Consider the following 26,982-nt stretch of genomic DNA (forward strand, 5'->3'; position numbering starts at 1 on the left):
GCGTCTTATGACAGCAAAGGTCCGAGGCCCCCACTCCATCAGATAAACAGGCAGTGGAACCCGCCTCGGCTGGTCTGCGGCTCCGCGAGCCCGCCTTTCGGCCTCTGCCAGGAGGCAGCCCCAGGGGAAGGTGGAGGGCGCTTCCTCTCCGCGACAGCAGAGCTGGTCCCCTGGAGTGCCACCTCCCCGGGCCGTGAAGGCTGGGCCTTAGCATCTCTAACCAGTCCCCAGGCGGGCTAGAAAATGGTCTCATTCCATACTGTGGTCAGATGCTTTTCTGTCAATAAGAAAACAGATCAAACTAGATTTCCTTTGAGATGAAAAGTTTATTTGCCTTTGCCTAGAAGCAAAACTAGTGAAAATTAAAGTACAAAAATAAATACAATTTACATTAATGGACATTCCACCCAAAGTAAAAAAAAAAACAATAAAAATAATATATATAAATAAAACTTCATCAAAAGCACAAAACAGTGCCTGGCACTTTTATGAGAAAAAGCTGTGAACATTAAAAAACTTGGAACACACACACACACACACACCTTTATCCCTAAATTAAAACACACTCAAGTTTCTGACCCTTAATGTAAAACTAGTTTTAACTTCCTCCAAAACATACTATTTGTTTTAGCTAATTTGCAATACAGTATACACAAAATCTGTAGCATCTATCTTACCAGAGAGACCCACAATGACATGAATTAGCTGTATCCTGAGTTTTCAGAATGAAAAAGCACAGTTTATATTGAAAAGATAATTTGATATATTTTGCCTCTAAATACAAAACTGGTAACTTGGACTTTTTTGACTTTCTCATTTTCTGGTTCACTCATTCAATAATAAATAAGTCTCAATAAAGAAAATCAAGTTGACACCCGGTGTGGATTATTTTCTATCTACAGCTGGATGTAAAAGTTAAATCTTAAATGGAACAGAAAAGCTTTATCTCTGTATTTTTAAAATATTAAGACTATGTATAGGCTGTATTTCCAAAATACCACTACCCCATTAAAATTCAAGTTAGAAAAATTAAACATATACAGTTGCAATTTTATGCAAGAAGCACAAAGCCCTTTTTGGAAATTGTGACATTCTCCCTGATACAGCCATGCTCTCTTGGTAACATTTGTTGGTTGGCAGGTGATGAAAAACACCTTAGACATCAGTGCCCTTAGGTAATGCAAGTTTTTAACTAGGCAATGTTACTATCTTATTTTGAAATCCAGATTTAGTGTTATATTATTTAGCCCTTTATTCTCTCCTAAATCAAGCATGCTAGAAAAAGCAGACTATGAAGAAATAAAACAGACTAAGTAGAAATCATAACCGCATGCAACATGGTATTCTTATTTTACAGAAATGGATATAACAATGCAACCTTAAATCTACATTCAAGATTGTGCTGCCTTCACCCACTTTGCTCCCCTCTATGCAAAGATCTAGCACAGCTGTTCCTAACAGTACCTGGGTAGCATGTGACTGCCAGGAATGTGTGCTTCTGACCAGGGACCCACAGCTACTACTGCGTTGATTTTAGGTGACCACAATCAGAGTGTGGTGAGGGTTTATTCTATGAGGTTATAATGTAAGTCCAAGAATATGGCCTCAAGTGCTTTAAGTTGCAAAACCAGGGAGAAACATACTTGTGCAATAATTTCCCTTTGAATAGAACAGTATCTAATTTGTTTATCAAATTTAGCAATCAGTATGAAGAGATGAATGAAATTTTTGTTTTAGAACTTTATAATTTGTCATATCTTTTGTTATTTTGTAAAAATAAGTCCAAATGTCCTTGTAAAGTTTACAAAAAGGGTCTCCATAGACATCTGGGCACAGAAAATATACTATGTTTCTACAGGTTAAGCACAGAAATGAGGCAATTACTAAACAAATTTGTCTACACCCAATCCTAGGTTAAGAAGAAAATGAGGAGTGGGGCGGGAATTACCAGATAATTGCTCAGCCCTTTGAAGTCACTCTGCCTGTGTAAACAGAGTCCAGGGTTAAACAGAAAGTCTTGGTCAGGGAAAATAATACAGACAATAACCGTGCCCCCCCCCCCCCCTTCTATCCTAATGAATGTTGTCTTCTTAAATTGTCGCAACATTTGGCCGCTTTCTTTGGATTTTTCCTGCATATGCTCCTAAAAAGAGAACAAAACTGACATTACTTCTCAGGGTTAGTTTTCATATGATACCATTTAATGAGTGCTTACTACACTAAGGCACCAGGCCAGGCGACATTCAGCATCATATTTAACCCTTACCAACAGTAACCTTGAGGTAGAAACTGTTTCGACCATTTCAAGGATGGCATGGGACTGAGGCCTGGTGCAGAACATGCCTGAGCCAGCAGAGCTGGAAGCGGAAGCTCCTGGAAGCCAACTCCACTGCGTTTGTTATGTGACTTACCCATTGCTCGTGACTACCTTCTACTCTGCTCTCATTAATGGTTTCGAATTTGTCTACAGACTCTCTAGTCCAGCACAAAACATCAAATGAGGAAATGTTTAAAAACATGGCATCAGAGACTGAAATCTAGTTTGTGAAAACGAAATAATTTGAAATGCCTGGCAGCGTACTTGAACACGCTTTAGAGTCCTCCCCTTCAGTCTACAGCATGACATTCTACCATCAACACAAAATGAGTTTCCACTCCTTGCTTAAAGGAACCAAATCAGAGCACAATTTCAAATTTGTTTAAAACATAATCCAAGCCAGGTGTGGTGGCCCATGCTTATAATCACAGGTTCAGAAAGCTGAGGTAGGAGGATCTCGAGTTACAGGCCAGCCTGGGCAACTTAGTGAAACCCTGTCTCAAAATAAAAATATAAAGGGTTAGGGATGTAACTCAGTGGTAGAGGATCTCTGGGTTTGATCTCCAGTACTGAGGGAAAAAAACAGAAAAGCACCATAATCTAGGCCATGTAAATCTGAGCAGGACAGAGTAATTTTTCAAGAGCAAATATGCACTCTTGTGTTCAGATTCATCGATAGTATTTTAATCAGTATGCAAAATTCTCAGTTTATGTAATAAAATTCTTTAGTCTTGTTCAACTGGTTAAACATGTAGTCATATATTGATAAATATTTTAGAAAAACAAGTTAATGTTCTTTAGATACATATTGTTTAGCCAAAAGTTAATTTCATTTGTTTTTGTTGGTTTTTTGTTGTTGTTGTTGTTTTTGGTACCAAGGATTGAACCCGGGGGCACTTAACCACTGAGCCACATCCCCAGCCATTTTAATTTTTTATTTGAAAGAGTCTCACTCAGTTGCTTAGGGCCTTGCTAAGTTGCTGAGGCTGGCTCTGAACTCATGATCCTCCTGCCTCAGCCTCTAGAGCTGCAAAGATTACAGGCATGCACCACCATGCCCAGCTTAATTTCATTTTTATTTATAATTATGCTGCAGTCTGACATGGTGACCCAAGCCTGAAATCCCAATTACTTGGGAGGCTAAAGCAGGAGGATCTCAAGTTTGAGGCCAGCCTGGGCAATTTAGCAAGACCTGCCTGAAACTACAATTTTAAAAATGGGGGTTAGGAAAGTAGCTTAATGGTAGGGTACTTGCTTAGGATGAATGAGGCCCTGGGTTCAAAAACAAAAAAATCATGTTGCCATGTAATTAAATCTAAATAAATATAAATACTGAATTTCATTGTATATTATTAACTGCAATGACTGCCTGTTCATCCTTTGTACTGTTGAGTACTACTTAATTGAAATTCTAGTCACTACTCTGCTTATTCACAAGTGACAAATAGTGAGATGAAATGCATGAGAAAAGAACATGGAAAATAGTCACTGTGGCAAACTGATGATACGAGTTCCCCAATGACTTTATTTACATAAAGTATAACACTACAATAGAAAAAAACTGAAATGTCTTCAAACATCACATAATTTCACCAGCAACAGATCTGGTGTTTGGTCTGAGTTCTTCCAGACCACAGGACTGCCTGCCCCTGGAGGAAGCAGGTCTCCAAGGAGTAATCCCCTTTCTAAAGCAACCCCCGCTGTTCCTCACAATGTATTCAAAGAGGCCCTTTAAAGTATCCTCTGAATGATACTCACTAAGGATTCAACAATCATTTCAAAGTTTTTATCAAAATTTTGTTGTTTCTTTGAACTTATTTGTTCATATAAGTTCAAAGAAACAATAAAATTTTGTTATTTGTTCATATAAGCTTGTAAGAACATGAAACAAATTACTTTTTTGCTTATTCCCTCCTAATCTGCAGGAACTCACTTAGTAACAAAAGCTCTAAAGTTTGCCTAATTGTTTATAAGTGGGAAGGTAAGAATTAAAGGTTTAATCTTATCTGCCAGGTGATTAATTTAGCTGTCTTTTAAGTGTTTAGAAAGCAGCATAGTTACAGCACAGCATTTTCAAAGTATTTTTAATGGACCACATAATTTTCAGTGAGCTTAATCAAAATGTCTAAAAAAATATAAAGCATTTTGTTAGGAGGTTTGGATCAGCTCAACATTGAATTTGTCCTCTTGCCACCATAAAGAGAAATTTAAAAAACAATTTTAAATTTAGCCTTTAAACAGTCCTTGAATAACGAATGAAAGGAGAGCTTTAGCTCAAGCTTCTGACTGAGCAAGATTAAGAGGCCCTCCCCTCTGGCGTATTCACTGGTGACCCTGTGGTCGCAGGGAGAGACTCCTCATCCATCTGTCGTCCCCCCATGCACAGACACAAATGCTGTGGCTGGGGCACTGATAGAAGCTGAACGCACCTGCAGAGACACAGGTGTCAGCTGACCTTTATCTTTTACTTATTTGTAAAATCAGTTTTCTGAATTAAGCCGGGATAATTGTACAAATTATTCAGAATAAAAAAATACAATATTTTCCATAGAATTAATATGAAATCCAGGTCAGATTCCCTGACTTCGACCAAACACTGGCAGGAAGGGACGCTGACAGCGACGTCTATGCCCAGGTTATGGTGGCAAGGGGAGACAATACATCCCAAGGGGGGCCGGGCCGGGCAGCTCGTGCACTTGCTTCTGGCGAACGGGCTTCAGAGTTCTACACACCTGACACGGCAGCTCTGCTAGGCACTCTGCTCTGGGAAGGCTTCTGTCTATTTTGCACAACCCCCTTCACTGATGTCTTAGGGGTTCTAATTGAATATAAAAACATCCATAAGTCACTTGCATTAAGGTCTAAATGTTCAAAATTCAAAGAAAGCAACCACGCTGCATCACCCGTTCAAAGTACAAACATGCTTGGAAAGAACTGAAGTCTCCTGCGTGAGCAGAACGAGGGAAGCCACAGCTTTGCCTCAGCAGGAGACGATAACCAGGGCTCATACCTTGTTGGAGGGTCACTCCAGTGATACTAAACTTACTATATGAACATTCACAAATATTTAATGAGTAAAATGGTATGAAATGAAAAGTAAAAATATGCCAACATAAGATGATAACAAAAATACATACACAACAGCACACCAAGAGAGTTATCTTTACAGACAAAACTTTAATAATAAAGTTCTTCCCATACTATGAAATGTATCACATTTGAAAACTAGTTTATCCTTTATGTAAAGACACTATAATTATTTTCCCTCTCAAAGCTAATCTTAACTGGAATTGTTTTTAAGTACCCGTGTATGGCATTCTTACCCTTGTCTACTAAGTAGCCTATGAACAGGTGCATTCTGTCCTTGGTTTGGCTGAAGGACTCTGTTGACAAATTAAATAAAAAAATTAATTCAAAAGTATAAATTCTGTTTTTCCCATTTTCTTTCAATGGACGAAAGATGATGACAGAGGCGCTGAAGTCACTATGCAATGACATGGCCTCTGTATTCCCATAAAGCAAGCCAGACTGATGAAAATACATTAACATGGTATTTATATCTCACTCACCAAGAACCCACATTTACAGATTTTTATTAGGAAAGAGATGTCCAACGTGTGCATAACACCTATGTTTGAGATAATTTACTTACATACCTCCTTACAAAGGCCAACTTTTCTTTTTTTCAAACATGAGAGAGAAGAAAATATCACTCATTTTACAAGAGTGAAAAACAGATCAGAAATATCAAGTTATCTTTCTAAGATTTTGTGAATAGGTACAAAAGATCCTTGGGACTAAACTCGAAATGCCAGGCTCAAATTTCTGCCAGAGACACCATGTCCTACAAAATTCTCCAGGACCATCTGACCTGACCCGTGGCCAGCAAGAGGCCCAGGTGTTAGTCTGAATCTGAGCCTAAGATGCTCACATCAGCAAGGGGTGTCCTACTGATTGTAAAGCAGAACAAGTTAACAAAAAGGGATTTGTAAAATTTTCTTTAGGAGAAAACAATGACAACTCACTGAGATGAAGTGATTTTTCTCACCTTGTTTCAGAAGGATTTTGTTTAACCAGAAATTTCTTACTTGGCATTCCCATTTCTGCAGCTCTAACACAATAGAAAAAATAAAGACACAAACAATAGATTTAGAGAAGGGAACAAAACAAGCTTACAAATGTGACATGATGACAGAAACAAATCATCATTTAGAAGCTGGAATAATACTGAAAGATCTGTGCTAAGCATATTAAAGACTTCTTTGGGCCTGGGGATGTAGCCTGGGTTCCATCTTGAGCACCGCCAAATTAAAAAAAAATAAAATAAAATACTTTCAAGAAGAATTTTTAAAAAACACTCATTAGAATAGACTTTAAGTTTTTGTCCTCCCCCAACCCCCGCCAGGAAATCTTAGAATATCAGAAGAATGTATTTATGTGATATAAAATCAAACTTTGACTATAGGGACTAACTATAAGACTGGTTGGTTATCAATCATGCCGGTTGAATTTTGATTAATTCATTTATCAAAAGTAGAATCAGATTTTACCATTGATTTTAATGAAATCTATATACAAATATGGGGATTTCTATCAGCTCACTGCAGAAAAGTGAACTGTTCTTTATTTCTAATTTGAATATACAGACAACTAAATTTAATTGGTTTGATGAGAATGTGACATTTTTAAATGAAAAAACTCACTTCATATACTTCTTCCTGTCAAGAGACTTCTGTGTTGCAGCTGAAAGAGCCACTCGGGGACTTTTCATTTTATCCTTTAAAGTACAAAAGTCACTTAAAACTCCATTAGTCCCAACACCACAACCACACTGTAATACAGGATGATCCCAAATTTGTGGAAAAGCAGATCTTCACTAATGCTCTTACTTAATCTTCCTTAATGGAAGCAGTCGAATTCTAAAAATTAAACCATTTTTGGCAATAAAATAATATAAATTTTGCTTATTTTTCTTTTGCCAACCATAGCAAGATTACTGATTCAAACCACAGACCACCACACTGATTTCAAATTAATCTGGAGCTTGTTTTCTGACTCTGATTTCAAAAAAGGCAAAATTCACATGACAGTTACAAAAATTTTAGTCAGGAGCAGCTGGAATTTTATAAACTATCCAAGCAAAACACTCAAGTTCAACTCCAAAATCCAATCACAAAACAACGTGTGATTCTTTCATGATGTAATTATTTTAAATGGTCTACAGATTTAAATGTTGCTGGTAATCCTGGAAATTACTATGGTTAAGAATTATCAGAAGGGTCCTGAAATCAACCAAAAAAAAAAAAAAAGACATTTAATATCAATTACCCCAAACTCAGAAGAATTTCCCTCATTAGAAAATCTCATACCATTTGCCTGAGCATTTTCTCTTTTCGAACTTCTCGATCATGATGTAGAATAGACATTCTTTCAGCTGCATCCATTACAAAGAATATGTCATGAATGCCATACAGGGCAGCTCGCAGCTACATGAAAAAGAAGAAAATATTGCCACATTGAAGAGACGAGGCCAGAGTTCAGCAACACATGTATACTATGTGTACTTCTTTCATTTAGAGAAAAAGGTTAAAGTAATTTTCATTGAAAACTATTTTCAGTGATTAAATGAAGTGAAATACAACACTCCCCCTCCCGAGGCTCCGATTATTAGTGGAACTAAGCAGTTGCCTATGAGACCTTCAGGGCACCACCCCTACCTGCGCGAATACCCTCTCCTGAAGGGATGCATCTTGTGCTGAAACAATGCCTCTCTTTAATGGTGCTTCTGACTGGAAGCTTCTTATGAATTCCATAGTATCCTGAAAAAAAGAAACACTCCTTCAAAAACATTTTTCTGGAAAGATTTGTGATCACTGGATTTCCTTTTGTTCTCAGTCTAAAATTGCTGAGAATGTAAATAACACTATTACTGATTACATGTCAAATAGCACTCACTTTAAAGTGAGACAAAAATATATAAATTACTTATTTATGTGTTATTTTTAAAATTATGAGTGGGCAGGCCTCAGTAGGCTGGGCTTCCTGTGTCCCAGTTTCCTCTGAGCCTGTTTTTCCATGTTCCCTGCTGCAATGAGCTTTCTCAAAAGTCTTCTCTGCCCAGGCTGGTAGAGGGGGCTCCAGAGGCAGCAGCCAGGTACTGAGGCCACACTGGCTAGGAAGGGCCTCTGTGGCCACTCCATTTACGTGGCTGAGAACTACCTGCTTTAAATGGTTCTGGGTTAAGATTCTGACTGGAATACCCCAGCATGAGTTTACATGTGGCATCCAGGGACCTATATGCAGAAGCATTTGTACAGTATAGCAAATGCCAAATTTGGAAAATAATTTTTAAAAATTTGTTGCTGCTGGGTATAGTGGTACATGACTGTAATTCCAGCTAAGCAGAAGGCCAAGGTAAGAGGACCCCAAATTTGAGGCCAGTCTGTTAAACTTAGCAATAACTTTCCTATGTACATACATGAATATACCTCAGTGAATCTCCATATGATGTTCAATCACAAGAATGGGATCCTAATTAGAGTAAGATATACTCCATGTTTGTATAAATATGTCAAAATATACTCTACTGTCATGTATATCTAAAAAGAACAATTAAAAAAATAAAATAAAAAGAGTAGGAGATTTAGCTCAATGCTTGCCTAGAATGTTCAAGGTTTTAGGATCAATTATCTGTACCAAAAAAAAGAAAAGGAAGACAGTGATGTTGACGACATTCAACCTGTTACCAAATTTAGCTCTGTGCTTCAGAGACCAATCAGCCCTGCAGGCAGCATTCCCTGAAGCATGTGGGTGACAGGCCTGGCATCCCTTCCTGAGGATGAAGACACAGATGACCACAATGGAGAACATAGTGAGGAGGACACAACTAAGACAAGGGACATGCCCGCATTTTACACCCATGAAGAAAGATTATCCCATGGAACAGCACAGGGCAGAGACACACTGGAGCAAGAAGGAATGCTCTCTCTGTCTGGGAGCAGTAGAACATCAGCAGATGGGGCGGGGGCGGGGGGGGGGTGTTACAGGGGACACAGAAGATCCACTAAGAGATCAGGAAGACGGGAGGGAGGGAAACCACACGGCAGCTGCTGGACGGGGTGAGGATGCAGGTATCCACCACTGAGAACGGTGCTGCTACTCTAGGAGCCTGTTCCTAACCCCAGGATAGAGCTGTGGCTTTTTCGCTATGGAGTGGAGTTAATGAGTCTTTTTCCTTCTCCAAAACTCACTTAAACCAGTTCTTTCTTGAGACAAACTAGACTGAGACAGCAACTTGTCACCATAAGAAGAAACTATGACCTTTATTCAGAAAGATGAATTAACTTATTAACCAAAAGGATATTTGTAGTTTATCCTATACCTAAAACTCCCTGTGTCTAGGTGCCCTCCGAGTAGGCTTCTAACTCCTGCCTTAGCTATGAACTGTGCGCGAGGCAGTCCACCTGGTGAAAGACCCGGAGCTTGGCTAAGCAGATAGATTGGGAAGGAGAGAGGCTGAAGCAAAGAAAGGCCTGCTTGGAGCCTAAGGATACTCTCAGCCTAAAAAGGAAGGACCAAGAACTCAGAGAAATCCTGGCCTCTGTTCCCACAGGGGTAAGTGTTCTAGTTTGGGGTCCAGATTAATTAATTCAGCCATCTCTACGTAGCCTTTTCAAAGCGAGCCCAGCCACACATCCACCACTGCTGCGAGGACTCCTGACTAGCTTTAGATGCTTCCACCCCGTCCCCCCAGGCTGCTGTTGCAGCTCTCAGGGGGTGTCATTTCACTTCCCACCTCGGCCTCGTCTTCCACAGCAGAACAGTGAGGAACCCTCAAAGTTCTTCAAATGATACGTTATGTCTTTGAGTAGCTCAACAAATCTAGGTTTTCTATATGGCTTGTTCTCATTCTTTTTTTTTTTTTTTTTTAATGTTTTTTATTTTTTAGTTGTACTTGGACACAATATCTTTATTTATTTATTTATTTATAGGTGGTGCTGAGGATCAAACCCTGGGCCTCACACGTGTTAGGCGAGCACTCTATCACTGAGCCACAACCTCATCCCTGTTCTTATTCTTAATTAAAGCCATTAATTTTTTTTTAAAAGTAATGCTGACAAAAAAATTATAGTCAGACTAATAATCGAACTTACAAAATTGCCTATATTGCAGTGACTAAAAAATGTTTGATCTACATTCTAAACTAATGTCAGCTGGGAAGACTAATAGAAACTAAGACAAAAAGTAGAATGTGAATGATTTACAACAATCTTACTTTTACAGTCTGTCGAAGCTGCTTCAGCTTATCTGTCTGCATAAGCCTACGAGTAAGAAATCCTTTTGCCACGGCAGTTATTCTATTAAATTTTGCTTGTACTTCTGGGTTAAAAACCTAGGAGAAATGAGAAAGATGGTGTTAAGAATCTGAGCACTATATTATATTGTTTTTTTCTTTATCTATTACAAAAGCTAAATTCCTTTCTGTATATTTGCTCTATGTAGTTTCATATGTACCAAAAGCTAAGCTAATATGACGTATGGAAAAAAACATTAATGTTTTTTCAGCCTAAAATAACATAACTTTCAAAAAAAGACACGTTGCCCCAGCATGGTGATACACACCTGAAATCCCAACAACTCAGGAGGCTAAGACAGGAAGATCTCAAATTTGAGGCCAGCCTGGCCAACTTTGTGAGACTCTATCTCAAAGTAAAAAAATTTTAAAAAGGGCTGGGGATGTAGCTCAGAGCACTCCTGAGTTCAATTTTCAGTTAAAAAAAAAAAAAAGATAGATCAATAAATAGACATATATCCAGTTTGCCCACCTGAGACCATCCAGTTTGGGCCCTTCCAAAAGGCCTTGTAACTGAGAGTTTGGTCATACCACTAGCTGATGATCCCCAGAGGTAGAATGGTACTTCATTTGCAGAACCAAAGCTATATTGTAAAGCAGAACTTGTGAAACCTAGAGAAATATACATATTATACTTGATGTTACATAATCAGAATATGCAGAACATGCAAGTAAACATTTGTGACTCATTAAGAATAACAACTGCCTCTGAAACTGACCCACAAATGAACTTAAAATATTTATGGACTTCAAGCTTATGCACCAGATGGGTCTTTTCAACACAAAAAGCATCTCAAGATAATTGATGCTGTGAAGATAAGCTCTTAGAAGGACTGGGGAATTACAGGTAACTCAAGATCACTTGGGAGATAAAGAATTGTGCCTGAACTCCAAGCTTATCACCTGCTGCAGCAGTCAACACAGACAAGGACAACCTCCCTGGTATTTTCCTTGCAACGGGTCTCTTTTCACAAACACCTGCTCACTGGTCTTTGATCTACTTACTCTCATTTCAATTTTAACTGGTTACTAAGCAGCTGACAAACAGTAGTGGGATGGGCATGGAATTACTTGAAAAAGGAAGCTACACTTTAAAAAGTGTGCCAAATAAAATATCTTACTGTAGGACAAATTTTTTTTCAAATGAAAAGAAATTTTTAAATATTTACCAGAACTATTCAAATTTGAAGTATGGAATGAGTCCACTTGAGACAGCATTGTTTCTAGCAAGCCAGAGTCGCTTATTTTCCTCCATTCTAACTCCGATACATTGGTAATGTTCAATCCAGAGACTGCTGCTGAAATCACCTTCTTCTCTTTTAACATTTTCTCCTGTTCTTCTATTTCCTATAGATTCACAGTTTATTATAACATGCTAGTCCTCTTATTTAATTGTATCCCCAAATAGTATCTTAGATTGACCCAAAATGATGAAATTAACAGCAAGTTATTTAAAGTTTTGCTCCTAAAAATAAATAATGACTTATTGATTTTAAAATGTGATATAATAACTATAAAAAATCTTAAAACAAGCTGGGAGCACTGGCTCACACTTATAATCCCAGCAACTCAGGAGGCTGAGGTGAGAGGATCACGAGTTTAAAGCCAGCCTCAGCAAAAAGCAAGGCACTAAGCAACTCAGTGAGACCCTGTCTCTAAATAAAATACAAAATAGGGCTGGGGTTGTGGCTCAGTGGCTGAGTGCCCCTGAGTTAAATCTCTGTTACCCAAAAAAAAGAATAAAAAAAAATCTTAAAACTAAGTATCTATTTTATGATATTGCTCTTGTGTATTTAAGTATCTATTTGTGAAATATCTTTGAAAAATATTAGAAGTTTTGAATTAAGGAGTCAATAAAGTAGTCTCATAAATCATGCAAATACTTTTAGATAAGGATCTGAATATTTGACTTCACATGAATAATAAAAATATTATCCATGTATGATCCCCTAAAATATTTAGGGGGAAAAATGAACAAATATTCTACATATAGCCCAAATTCATAGGACTCCTCAACCTTCACTTACCAGCCCTGTCCCCCAACATTTTAATTCCTCACCTTTTGCAGCCTTTCCTGTTCTCTTTCCTGCTCAGCTATGAGGAGTGATAACTGTTGGGCATGCTGTTCTTCTAATTTCTTCCGCATTTCTTCAAAAGCTAACATCTTGCTTTTTAGTATCTCCTCACCTTCTGAAAGGAAACACAATCCCTCAAATTTAGAAAATTCACTACAAGTCTAATATCTGATATTTTATATCCTCAATTTAAATTAGCTTTTGACCAGAGGGCATTCCTGGAGCTCACATAATACAAACAAGATATAAAGCCAGGTACCAATGTGAACCATATTCTCACCTGTCACTCCTCTGATTTCATACTACCCAATAAAGAAAGGCTTGTATCTCAGCACCTTTAGCCTCTCATTCAACAGATCCCAGCAGATCTGAACTGACAGAGCCCAGACTCTATGTTCAGGCAAGTGTCTCCAGAGGCTAATCACATGTGGTCCTCAACTGTGTCTCATCACTATTTACTTGACTCTTGTCCTTCTTCAGGACCTCTGGAAAACATCCAATCCAAAAGATTCAACATCCAATCCAAAAGAGTGAATATTAAATTCAGATATTTTTGTTACCAACTAAAGAAATTATTGAGATATGGGGCTGGGGATGTGGCTCAAGCGGTAGCGCGCTCGCCTGGCATGCGTGCGGCCCGGGTTCGATCCTCAGCACCACATACAAACAAAGATGTTGTGCGCGCCGAAAACTAAAAAATAAATATTAAAAAATTCTCTCTCACTCTCTCTCTCTCACTCTCTCTTTAAAAAAAAATAAATTATTGAGATATCATAACTAAATAGGAAAGAGGGGAGACAGACTGAAATGCTGAAATACCAAGTATTATACAGATGCAGAAAGTATATATTCATGGATTCATCAAGAATCATTCTTTCCAAATTATATAGTCAGTGATTTTTAGCAAGGACAAGTATATTAGGTTCTACTGCCCTGCTGATACACTCTTTGGCTACAACAATTTGCACTTGCCTATGTGCAGTTTTTCGTAGGCAAATAGAATAATAATCTTCCACAAGAAAGGAAAAGGCCCTCCTCCGCTGAACCATTCGATGGACCGAAGTCCATTCCGCATGGTCTGAAGAACTCTGTAAATGAAGACAGACACTGAAAGGCACACCCAGCCATGGGCAGCTCTCAGCTCCCTGCCCTTCCTGACAGCAGCCTCCTCTGTGACCAGCCTCACCTCTCAAGTTTATGAAAGCACTGCCCAACCTGCCACTTGATTGGTTTTGTGTTCCTCTGATGACCACAGAGGCAGCCTATAGGCCACACAAGGTTGCCTACTTGGAGAACACAAGTTGGTTCCCCATGTACCAACTGTTTTTATTAGAGGTCTTACAAAGGTAGTTTTAAGCATTTTGCCTCAGCCTCACTTTTCCCATAAGTCTTAAAAACTTGATTTACATCTTCCGTATAAGTAATGAAGAATTACTAACGAGACAACAAATAAAGACAAGTGTTAACAAGTTGTTAATATAAAACCGGATGCAGCAGAAACATGAAATAATGTTTATCAATAAAGAACCATCCTTCAAACACAACATAGAGCCTCATTTGTGATACTTAATCTAACAATTTGATGTTAAAAGTGTTTATCAAAGGGCCAACAACACGAAGAGCTCATTACAAATCAAAGAGCAAACTGGTAAAAACACTGAAATCCTAGTCCAATGGAAGACCTCATGGCAATACACTGGATTAAAACTATGATGTTCATGCCAGCATTTCCTCCAGTTATTAATATTTTTCTATAACACCAAATAGACTACGAAAGCTTCAATTTTTAAATAAAAAGTCCTTTTAAGATCGACTTTCTTAAAAGTCAAACAAATAGCAACAAACTAGAGCTTATTATATGCTTTCTGATAAGATCAATGAAATTAAGTTCCCTTATGAAGATATGAATACAATTATTTTTTTGAAAAAAAAAAAAAAAAGTCAATTACATGTATTAAAACCAAGGGGCCATTTTCTTGGAAGGTATCAAACACTTCAGAGGGCCTTACCTTTGGTACTGGTTTCTAACATTTTATTCTTGTTAATGTAGACAGATCCCTTAGGGTATCTTTGTTCTGGCAAATGTTGCCTCTCCTGTTCAGCTATTCCAGTTGTTAGGACATAAGGGCAGTTTTCCTTTTGCAAAGTATCAATACCTAAATCAAGTCTCCGCTTAACTTTTTCAAAACTATTATCCAAAAACTGTTCATTTCCACAGGACACCATAGGTGTGTCCATCTCTTGTCTGGTATTCTGGTTTTGCATCAGTAAAGGAGATGGGTTTTTTACATCATAAGACTTATTCAGTTCCATCTGTAAATTGCAGGAGTTTTTCTCTAAGGTACTGGCTGACTTGAGACCACTCACAGTTCCAAAGTTGTGACCTGCTACGCACGGACTGATGGCATGTGGTTCATGCACTTTGGGTGCTACAGTACTAGAAGTATTCATTTTGTGTGTTCCTCTCTCATCAGATGTTAGCTGACCTTCTGCAGTAGCAAGTCCATGAGTAACTTTATTTTCTAATTGATTTCCTAAAGATTGACATACCTGACTTGATTTACCAACAACCATATCCCCTATGGCTTCAGATATATTTTTGCTAACATAAACCTGGTTAGAACAAATTCCTGCTAAGTCAACTGGTAACTTTGGCACAGTTTCCGGTACATTGGTTTTTTCATCAGTATCTGGAACAATTATGTCCACTGCTTCTTCTTTTCCTTTAGAGGTTAACTCACAGGCATTTATTGGGTTATTTATGAGTATATGACATGCTGATGATGGCCTGGAACGCCCTCGATGCATTTTAGGACTCAAACTTGGCTCTGGACTAGGTAATTTGGCATATGAACCTGTAAGACTTTTGATAACATTGTTTTCAGTAATAAAAGTGGGAATGACTTTAAAATCAGATTCAGAATCTGAAACAGTGGGATGGCCAGTTCGTACAGGTATGTCTACCTTAGAAAAGCTAGCTAAAGGTGACGTAGTCATGCTGCTTGCCTGAGAGGAAGCACCCTGGAGAAGAACGTTTGATTTATTAAGGCTTGGTTTGTCGGGAAACACTGAGCTACAGTGTTTGCCCATCAACGGGGCTTTCTCCCTCACACAGTCACTCACTCTAACAGCATCATTTTCTTTGTCTGAATGACTCTCGTTAACGCTCCTCTTTGCACTGTTTCTCAGGCTGCGTCTAGATTGTTCCCTCTCTATATATTCCCTTGACTTTTTCATCAGGTTCTGAAGACTCATTATATATGGATCTGGGGTGACTTCTGTCCAGAGTGATGGATTCTGTTCTTCATGTGTTGCAAGAAGACCATCAGAAACTAGAGTCTCCTGTGGGGTTGCTGAAGAGATCTTCAGAGATGCTTCATTTTCTGTGACACTAATATTGGACCTATCACCCTGCTTCAGAGAATTAAATCCTTCTGAATCTCTAGCTAAGTCTATCCCATTAGGTTTACACTGGTCCTCATTATCCAATGGCAAAATTCCAGTTTTCTTTTCAATCTTTGCTAAAGTAGAGTGTTCAGTAGGGCTTGGCAAGCCATTTGGAAATGTAGCAGGAACATTCAAGTTTCTGACTTCTGAATTAGAGTCAATGGTTTCAATCTCCCATTGATCAAAATCACAGGCATTAGGTGCTTTTCTAACCTGAAAAAGACATTTAAAAGTTAATGTCTTCATTTCACAAAAAGGTTTTGATTTTTACTGTTTTCCACAAAACAGAAATTGAAGATTCAGAGTTCTGACATTTGAAAACACAGAGCCAAACTACGATGGCTAGTTTCTACAGTATCTTATATCACATGGGAATCAAATTACTATTAAAAAAAAAAATCTACAGGTCATCCTAGCCTTTTTACTAAAAGAAAGAAGAAATTCAGGGCTGGGTGTTGGCTCAGTGGTAGAGCACTTGCCTAGTATGTGTGAGGCACTGGGTTCGATCCCTGGCACCACATAAAAAAATAAACAAATAAAATTAAGGTATTGTATCCACATACAACTAAAACAATATTTTTTTAGAAAAAGAAGAAATTATCTAATTAGATTCAAATATGAACATATATGTATACATATTCATATACCCATGGGCAATTCAATCTCAGAACAAAGTATTTCCTTAACTTTCTTCTGGTATTATCCTCATCCATCAACTGTTCCTCCTAGGACAGCTATCATCTAAGGATAACAGAAGCAATAAATACCAAGCAATTAAATGTCTTACACACAAATGATTCCCTCTCCAATGAACTTGTTTAGAACATTGATTAAGCAAAAATAATTAAGAAGTAAGACTCCTGCCTCCCACATGCTTACTCAAAATTTAACTAAAACAAATCCATAAAATGAGGCAAATTTGTAATAAATAACAGCTCATCCATGTAGCTTAAGGTATTTAGAAATAAGAAATTAAATTTCAACTTAAAACTCAATTCATAAAAAAAAAATCAATTAGATTAATTGGCAAAAAGTTAAAACAGCAACCTATTAATGCATTTTGAAATAAGCAAAAGTGGTAAACATTTGCTAAGTTAAGATGAAGACAACTATATAAATAAGAGATCCAAAGAATAACAAATTATATTTTGTATCTCAATAATACAACTTTCAGAATAAAAAGTGAATTAGGGGAGCTGGGGTGTGGTTCGGTGATAGAGCGCTTGCCTAGCATGTGTGAGGCACTAGACTCGATCCTCAGCGCAACATATAAATAAATGAACAAAATAAAGGTCCATCAATGTCTAAAAAAATATTTTTTAAAAAAGCGAATTAGGATAGTTAATAAAGATTATACAAACACATGTTAAACTGCCAGCATTACATGAATGTGGACTCTGGAGTCCTGAATATTAAAAGATTTGGGGGATGTTTTGTATATGCCTGTTTTTTTCATAGGCCATATGGCCCTCTGGTTTTAACTTACAAATCCCAAGACAGGTAATGGTCTCCAGGTACTGTGCAATAAACAATACAACAAGGGTTCTTAGTCATACATAGCCTCAGGACCAAAACCAACCAAAGGAGATGTTTTCACCAAATCCACAAACATGTTCATAAGTTCAAGCAACAAATTATTTCTTTAGAGAAAATCTTTCACATTTCACATTTATGATATTCAGTAGCTATATTTTGTATACACTACTGATATGAGCCTTTGGCTAGACAAGCTAAATTTCTAAAAATCTATCATCAAATCACAGGTTTTACAGGTGAAATAGACCTTAGAAATTTTAGAAATTTATACAGAATTTCTCTATTTGAACAATTAAATCATAACAGGTCAACATTTACATGTTCTTTTAAACAGAAGGTTTTCAGACTCAACAATAATTTTACTAGTAGTGCATTTGATATATTCTTCAATGAACCAATAATAATATGACATTTTTGTTTCAAGAGCAGAAAATATTAGGACAAAAGCCTACCTCTTAATAATTTAGTGATATACGTTATAGTTTTAAACCTAATGTAGACAGTAATTATAATCTACAAATTAAAATCTACTACCCACACTACATATTAGCCACAGAGAAATGAAGGTAGCATTTAGTGAGAAATATCCTAAGGTTCATTATACATTAGTCATCTAATATGAATCACAAAGACAAACCACCACCCTTAGGATTATGAAAAAAAACAAAAACTAACCAACAAAATAATATTATGTATGGCAGAACTTATTTGTTTAATCTAATTTGCTTCTCTCTTTAGTATGAAATGACTCAAGACTTCAAAACAAGTTGTTTATACAAATCTAACCTAAATAAAAATAATTGCAAAAGGTATAGAAATGTTGTTTGATTTCCGTTTGGATCTAGAATATATCTGGGTAATTCCATTTATCTGAGTTGCATTTTATGTATCTACAAGCAGAATTTTCACACATACAAAATGGGGGGTAGTTATTTACTTTAGCTGAGAATGAGAATAAGGTCCTTTAGTCAATAGTCTGATTAGTTCAGGGGTTAATCACAATGGCCAATTCTATCATTTCATCATTTAGAATTCAATGTTTTTAGAGTCATAAGACATAGACAATAAGCAATTATACTCAGTGTATGGTGCCACTGTCTAAGTACCCTCTGATTCAAGTACTGAGCATTACACTAAGAAGCAAATGAATTCTCTTTGGAGTAATTTAAATGGAACATCACAAATTATAAAGCTTCTCAAACATAACAAAAAAGCATACAATTAACTTGTTAAATATAAATACATTTCTGAAAAATTAACATAAATGCTTACTTGATGATTTCTTAATTTATGATCGAAAAGATTCGAGTTACACACCTGAACATTTTCAAGAATCTCCTGCACACGAGTCAGTAAAGCTTTCTTCCTGTTAACCTGCTTTCTGGCTTCTACATCAAGGGCTTTCTGCTTTTCTTGTTGTAGTTCCTTTCTCTTCTCACTATTTAGCTGTAAGACACCATAAAAAAGTAATTATTTTTCAATGATAAAAATATAAAATCATGTGGGCTGGGGATGTGGCTCAAGCGGTAGCTCGCTCGCCTGGCATGCATGCGGCCCGGGTTCGATCCTCAGTACCACATACAAACAAAGATGTTGTGTCCGCCGAGAACTAAAAAATAAATAAATATTAAAAATTCTCTCTCTTTAAAAAAAATATACATAAAATCACGAAATTTTGGATCAAATTGACTTAAAACCATATGCAAAAGCCAGAACTAATATATACTGAAAGAAAAATAGACAATGCATGGGACAATTGACTGGGATGGGGCGTGTGGGACTGTTCTGTAGTGATCAAAGTGCCCGGTGTGGGCATGAGTTAAAAAGATGTATCCAACACATCAAAACTCAAGGAACTTTAACACTCAGGACTGGTGCATTTCACTAAATGTAAATTATTCTCAATTGGAAGAAAAAAGTTAGACAAAAGAAAAAAATTATTCATTGATCAAATGCTCTAAAATGACAGAAATAAAATTAGCTCTTTGGGCCAGTGCTGAAATATTCATTTGGCAGCAATCACTTCACTGACTCATTTCTTCAACTTTTAATCTAATCACTACACATTTACTTCTTTGCTGCCTCAAGAAAATATCAAAAGGTTTCATGATAAAAGAAACATATAATGTTTTCTTTGCCAACAAAATCAGAACATTTTTATTCCACTTTATAATCGTCAATAAAAATATAATGTATGTAAAAAATTGAAAGCTTCCAAGTTTTTTGTTTTTCTTTTGTGGTACAGAGGATTGAACACAGGGGTGCTCTACCACTGAGTTACATCCCCAATCCTTTTTATTTCTTATTTTGAGAAAGGGTCCCACTAAAGGCTGGCCTTGAACTTGTGAACCTCCTGTTTCAGCCCTTCAAGTCACTGGGATTACAGGCTTCTGCCTCCTGGACTGGTGCATTATATACTCCTAGAGTGGATTCAGTCTTAATTACTAAGTCCTAAGAAGTTTAGTCAAGACTTATTTCAGATTTTCACAAAATATGTCCTAAAAAAACTATTGAAAATTTAACTAGTCATCTATCAAATCAGCATAAAAGCACAGATAGGGACAGACATCAGATTTTGCTGTTAAATAAATAACTGATGGGATCTAGACTCTACAATAACCTCAGACACTTTGTTCCATATTAAATCAAGCAGCATGTCATCAAATAGCTGATAAAAATGTTACTTTAAAATGTTCTATTTACATTGTACCAAAAAATCACTACAGTTTACTTACTAATCAAAACGGGGAATGTATTCATTTAAAGCACCACCTGGCAGTCACCATGATAAGCAAGAATTCAAACTAAACATCAACTGAGGGACAACTAAATATTATGTAACTTCTGATTTAATTTAATACGACGTATACAACACCATCTGAAAAGAGTTCTTGCCAAAAATGTTTAACCTGACTCTAATCAAACTTTTAGACTTAACTTCCCATTTACAGGAGTTAGAAAAACTACAGGAACAAGTTAAATATCATCACAAGCAACCAATTAGACAAATCCAAAGTTAAGCCTTTCTACAACACAACAGGTCTGGTCTCTATATATCATTAAACATCTTTTTTTTTTTTTTTTTTAAAGCAGAGGTGCTGGGCTGGAGATATAACTCAGCTGGTAGAGTTCTTGCCTTGCATTCCCAAGGGTTTAATCCCCCCACACCACACACACACACATACACACACAAACACACCAAAAAAAAAAAAAAAAAAAAGCAGAGGCACCAGAAGTGGTGGTGAATGCCTATAATCCCAGCAACTCAGAAGGTGAGGCAGGAGGATCACAACTTTAATGCCAGCTTCAGCAACTTATGAGACCCTGGCTCAAAATAAAAAATAAAAAGGGCTGGGGATTTAGCTCAGTGGTAAAGCACTCCTGGGCTCAATTCTAAGTACCAAAAACAAAACAAAACAAAAAAAAAAACCCCGCTATAAGAGACATTTTGAATATAAATTGAAAAATGTGAATATGAATAGAATATTAGATGCTACAAAAATTTATTAATTTTGTTACCATACAATAAAGGTATTAGGATTTGACATAGAAGAATGTCCTTATTTTCAGAAAACATATACCAAAATATTTAGAAAAAAAATGTTATAAACATGCAGTTTTCAAATGGCTAGGCAATTTTTTTAAATGTATATAATGGTTGCATGGAAAAGATAGTCAATGCACTATTTTTTCAAACTTTTTATATTCAAACATTTCATTATACACAGTTGGCAGAAAATACTGACCTTTTAACATTTATTATACGAAAATAAATTTAAAACTAACTTTTCCTAATAATATTAATTTTCTGCAGGGATGTAGCTTAGCTGATAAAGTGCATTCCTTGCATGCAAAAGGCCCTGGGTTCAATCCCCAGCATCACAAAAAATAAATAAATAAAATAAAAAATATTCAGTCAGTATCAAGTGTATATAATAATGCACTCTGCCTGCCTTCCTATATTCCCTTATATCTTCCTTTTCATTTCTTTCTTTCTTTCTTTTTTTTTTTTTTTGGTACCTGGGATTGAGCCCAATGGTGCTTAACCACTGAACCTCATCCCCAGCCCCTTTTGTAAAATTTTTGATTTTTTTTTTTTTTTTAATTTTGAAACAGGGTCTCACTAAGTTGCCTAGGGCCTTGATCAGTTACTGAGGCTAGCCTTGAACTTGTGATCCTTCTGGCCTCAGACTCCACAGTAGGAGGGATTACAGGCATGCGCTAATATGTCAACCTAATATACCATTCTTTTAAAAGTGCAAATAGTTAACATATACTGAGTACCTCCCATGATCCGGGTAGTATTCTAAGCACTTTACATATATTAATTCATCAGTCCTCAAAACAGCCTTACAAGGTAGGCACTATTTTTATCCCATTTAACAAATAAGGAAATGGATCACAAATTGACCCAGCAGATAAGTGGTGAAACAATGATTTGAATCCAGGCCAAAAGGTTCTAGAGCCTGGCCTTTTTACCACCACTTTATGCTGTCTCTGAGAGTATGCTAGACCTTAATTGTGCATCAAATCCAGCACTTTTAGATCTACCTCACTCAGTTTAATGGCATGTATAAGATTCTACAAAATAGACTACAGTTAAGCTAATCCACTATAAATGAACATTCAGATTGTTCATCAACCTCTTGCTATTTTAAACAATACTGCTGTAACATTTATTTATAAGCACCTATAATTGTAGATATTCCCCAAAAAGGAATTGCTGAATCAAATTTATGTTACACTTTTAATTTATGTTACACTTTTACACTATTTTTTCAAACTTTTTGTATTCAAACATTTCATTAAACACTTTTAAACACTACCAAACTGCTCACCAAAAATATAATCAACAGACTTTCTTAGTAAAAGTACATTAAAGGTGCATTCTCCCACAACCTAAGACCCTCTATGGCCTTATCAGATCTTTGCAAATCTTAGTAGGTGAAAAGTAGTAACTCATTTGTATTTCTCTGATTATGAACAAACATCACGCATCCTTCAAATGTTTATAAGCCTTTCATTTGTTTTTCTGTGATCTATGTTAGTCTTTCACTAGAGAAAATAATTATTTAAAAACAAGGAAAGTTTACCAGTGGAGAAAGCACAGCCACTCCATGGAAGCGAATAAGTGAAATACTCTCAGACTGAGCAGGCAGAAAGCTCTCCGTAGACAGTGATGCTTCTTGGATTCTGGCAAGAGTTTTTTCATAGAACTCCTCATACTCCTCCATCTTCCCACAACCACACTACAAGAGAAAAATATCATTTTTAATGTGCTGAGAAAAATAGATCTTAATTATTGGCAAATTTTGTACAGTATGAAATACTCCTAGAATTTACCAGTCCCAGAACTGGCATTCCCAAAATTGTCCCACTGATCAGGAGCTAATTCTAGGGTACAGGTAAACACCTGGGGATCCTGTTAGACTTGCTTTGAATATTAATTTTTATGAATATTTCTGCATGTTAATCTGACTTTAAATATGATTAGTTTAGAGAGTACTAGAAGCTCATAGTGAAACCTTCTTACAGGAAAAAAGTTCTACAGTTCTTTATTAACAAAGAATTGCAAAACAGAATATTATATTTTCTTTAATAGGACTTACCTACATAGCACAAGAAAAACTATACCATACAAAGATAGAAATGCTTTTGCAGCAAAGACAAGGCTATTTAAATAAAATACCTAATTTAAAAATTATTTTTCTATTACGAAGTTCAAAGATACTTCTATTTGCTTGGACTGTATCTTGACTCCTTGGCCTCCAGCCAACTCAGCCAGGGGTAGAATGTAGAAAACATATTGGTGCTGGGATTAATTCTGTTGTTGAAACTTGACGCTATCACCAAGCCACTTAAATCAATCGGCCCAGCAATTTTGCAATTTCTGGAAAACTGATGGTGGTTATGAAAATCCCACATAACCGTAAGGATTAGCCACCATAATCATTCCTGTAGCAAGTGCTAAATAGTTATTGCCTGTTTTCATAGCATTATGTGCGGTTCTGTTTCCTTTAAATAAGCAAGGGGAAATAACAAAAGACGCCATTAGAATCATAACTGGCAGGGGAACTGATAAACTGTGAAAAAGAAAACCTAATACAATAATGTTCCTTTAAGTATTCGTTTTAAAACAATTAGCTACTTAACAGGAAAAAAAAAAAAAAAAAAGGGAGGGTGGGAAAATTCAGTTCACAGTATGGAATATGCAAAAATGAATTAAGACTGAATATGATGCTGTCCCAGGCCTCAGAGTACTTAAAAATTTAGTACACAAGAGTGTCAGGGACAAATAATACATTTCTAATTATAATATTTAATTACAATTAAAAATGAAGAAAAAACTTTCAAAATTATGATTATGGGGGAAAAAAGAGGTATGTTGTTACTCTTGATCAACTGGCAGTTTTAGCAATAATAAAACGTCTTCCTACGATTCCATCAATTGTAATTTTTTCTATGTTGAATTTATGCAAAGTTAGTCTAATTTCAAAGGAATGGTTCTCTCGAGTGCAAATGAGATTATTCTGAAAGCTTATATTCAAAAAAAGCAAAAAGTAAAAACCACAGAACACTTTGTAATATAACCATTTTTAGTCTAGGTTATATATCTTGACACATTATATCTTGACAACCAAAATATGCAGTAGCTAAGACATAGAGTAAGTCAAATAAACCCATTTCTGCTAAATTACTTCAAAATATTTTACAACCAGCATTATAGGGAACACAAACAGATTTCTTGTACAAATAATGTAATATAGTTTCTATAGATATGCCAGCAAAGGGGCTGGGGATGTGGTTCAGTAATAGAGTGCTTGCCTGATATGTGTGAGGTCCCGGGTTCAACCCAGCACCACAAAAAATAAAATATAATAAATAAACATACACACACACACACAAGATACACACACATAATATACATCTAAGCAAAGCATGAAATTCATTTTTAAAGGCCTGGAAAATTTAAGAAAATAAACTACCTTTATAGTAATAATTGCATCATTCTTTTAACAACATAAAAGAGAGATGCCTCACTGTTTGAGAAAGTTATTCACATCCCTTAAACAATACAAGTATCTCTACATATCGAAGATATATGGTACCATATTATTATTACAGAATAACTTACCATATATGACAATAAATAACCATTTAAATATAAATGATAATATGAGATTATGGAAGATTCCAAATTCTCCTGAGTATGACTAGACCCTTCTTATCCTTTAGGCTCAGCTTCAATGTCCCCTTCTCAAAGAGGCCATCCATGACTATCTCATCCAAATTAACCCTTCCTCAGTCACTATCACATTACCCAGCAGTTTCCCAATTTCTATAGCACTTACCACTATCTGCTATTGTCTTGTTTATTTCCTTGGTTTTTGTCTCTCTTCCTCCACCAAAATATAAGCTCCATAAGCAGAAGTACCTTCTCAGTCTTGCTCACTGAATCCCCATTATACAGAACAGTGTCAGCATACAGAAGGCACTTAATGAAAGTAGTGAATAAATGAATTAGGTCAATTGGTTCAAATGATAATGTAAATCAGAAGAAAAAAGAAGAGGGTGGACCACATAGCAAAAAACTATCAAGGAAGAATGAAATTTAGAGCACGGTCCTTGCTGACGCTATTCCCAGAGAAACTTCTACCTCTAAACTGCAAAGGTAACCATTTACAAAGTGAACAGTCCACATCCCATGATTAAGCAAGAGGGTACTATGTTTCTCACACCACAATTACCACTGCTAGCAAGGTTTCCAGGAAGCCCTGACTTAGGAGACCATCCCAGTCACAAATCTACTGCCCCATACTTTACCATCAGGCCTTACTGGTCCACTTCCATTACTGTCAGCTCCAGCAGGTTTGGGCAAGTCTTGTCTTCTCCATCTATACCAGAGTGTGACTGTCCCTGTCCAAATAAGCCCCTCTGCAAACCCCATAGACTCATAGACCTGTCTGCCCCTTTACCAGTGCTCTGCCAGAAATGTCACTGAAGGGGATGGTAAAAGTTAACACCAAACTGATCCTAGCTGGTTGTTTCCCCAGTTTCCCCAAAGACACACCTTTTGGACAGGGAAGATCTCTTACTTGGACACATCCTAGCTGTAAATTCAGTGTAAGCCGGTCCCCATTCTTGCCCTTTAGTTTTCTTATTGGTAAAATAGGGAACACCAGGGTATTTGTCTCAAAGGGATTGTGTAAAAATGCAGCGAGCTAATAACAATGCATGTACGCCCATTAACATACTTGGGAAATGCAGGAAGCATCAATCAACGGGAGCTGCTTTGCTTACTGGAGAGGATAATGCTGCTGCTGCTGCTTTTTATCACTTGCCTCTGAACCCTTGGAGGACTCGAACTGGGCTTTCGAATGTAACTTAAAAACGGGGGAGGGGAGGGGACTACGGCTTCCTCTCTTGCAGTTTCCTGACCCCTCCCCATCGAGTCCATCTCTAGACGGGTGCCCTCGGCTGGAACTGGGGTTAGGGGAGTGGGATTCCAACCCGACAGGAGAAGCGCGGGGTGGGAACCGCCGAGCACCATCAGGGGCTATCAAGAGAATTCGCTGTATATTATTTATTATCCTCCTTAAGCTTATGCCCCAGAGTCGCAAAGGCGGAGTGAACAGCGCTCCCAGGGCCTTTGGGGGTTGCAGTAACTGGCGATCAGAAATGGCCAATGCACAGCGCTGGGGACGCCTCGTTCTCCCGCTTGGCGGGGGAGATGGAGCAAAATGGCCCAAGCGTTTTGCGACCTGGAGGGGGTTCCGGCTTCGGCACGAGTTGGCTCCCCGGGCACCCTCTGTCCTCCCAGGCCCCTCCGAGGGTAGGGCTCCATGCCAGGCGCTGCCAGCATCCGAGCATCACCTCCGCGCTCGGCGCCGCCGGCCCCCGGGCACCCGCTCCTCACACCCGGCGCCTTCCCCGGGATCGAAGCCCGGGCACCCGGCACAGAGCCCGCCCTCGGCACCACAGGGCGCCAATTCCGCCTCGCCAGGTCGCCTCCGCTCCTGGACCGCCGAGGTCGAGTCCCTTCTTCGTGCACACACCTGATTCCCCGACGGCCCGGTCGGCGTTTCTCCCCTAGCCAAGGGCCTTGTCAGGAAACAGCAGGCTCAATTGGTTCTGACAGAGCGCAGCTCGATGCGCCGCCGCCTTCTCCTCCTCCTCCCCGCCATATTACGGGTCTCTCTGGCGGCAACGCGGGCTCCTGGCAACCGTCGCCGCCGCCACTAAGACTCCACCCC

The 26,982-nt window shown here is 37.6% G+C and overlaps 1 protein-coding gene across 4 annotated transcripts; it reads right to left on the minus strand.

Moving 5' to 3' along the window:
• Positions 1-306: 306 nt before the first annotated feature.
• On the minus strand, positions 307-26,982 carry Ccp110 (centriolar coiled-coil protein 110). 4 transcript variants are annotated; one of them, XM_046435033.2, is made up of 16 exons: positions 26,785-26,982; positions 25,081-25,223; positions 22,822-22,977; positions 19,046-19,174; positions 14,755-16,405; positions 12,730-12,857; positions 11,840-12,017; positions 11,143-11,282; positions 10,593-10,709; positions 8,035-8,136; positions 7,687-7,803; positions 7,021-7,094; positions 6,366-6,428; positions 5,641-5,700; positions 5,050-5,135; positions 307-2,143 (listed from the first exon to the last, which is right to left on the minus strand). In XM_046435033.2, the coding sequence occupies exons 3-16, from the start codon at positions 22,960-22,962 to the stop codon at positions 2,091-2,093; spliced, it is 3,039 nt and encodes a 1,012-aa protein (XP_046290989.1). In that variant the 5' UTR covers positions 22,963-22,977; positions 25,081-25,223; positions 26,785-26,982; the 3' UTR covers positions 307-2,090. The 4 variants fall into 4 exon arrangements, with proteins under 4 accessions (XP_046290989.1, XP_046290906.1, XP_058431740.1 ...); XM_046434950.2 differs by having other exon boundaries at positions 12,730-12,860; positions 26,785-26,981; XM_058575757.1 differs by lacking the exon at positions 25,081-25,223 and having other exon boundaries at positions 12,730-12,860.

This window comes from Marmota monax, unplaced genomic scaffold, assembly GCF_021218885.2.
Source record: "Marmota monax isolate L192 unplaced genomic scaffold, Marmota_monax_Labrador192_F-V1.1 WCK01_AAM20220418_F8-fsc00035, whole genome shotgun sequence".
Lineage (NCBI taxonomy): Eukaryota > Metazoa > Chordata > Mammalia > Rodentia > Sciuridae > Marmota > Marmota monax.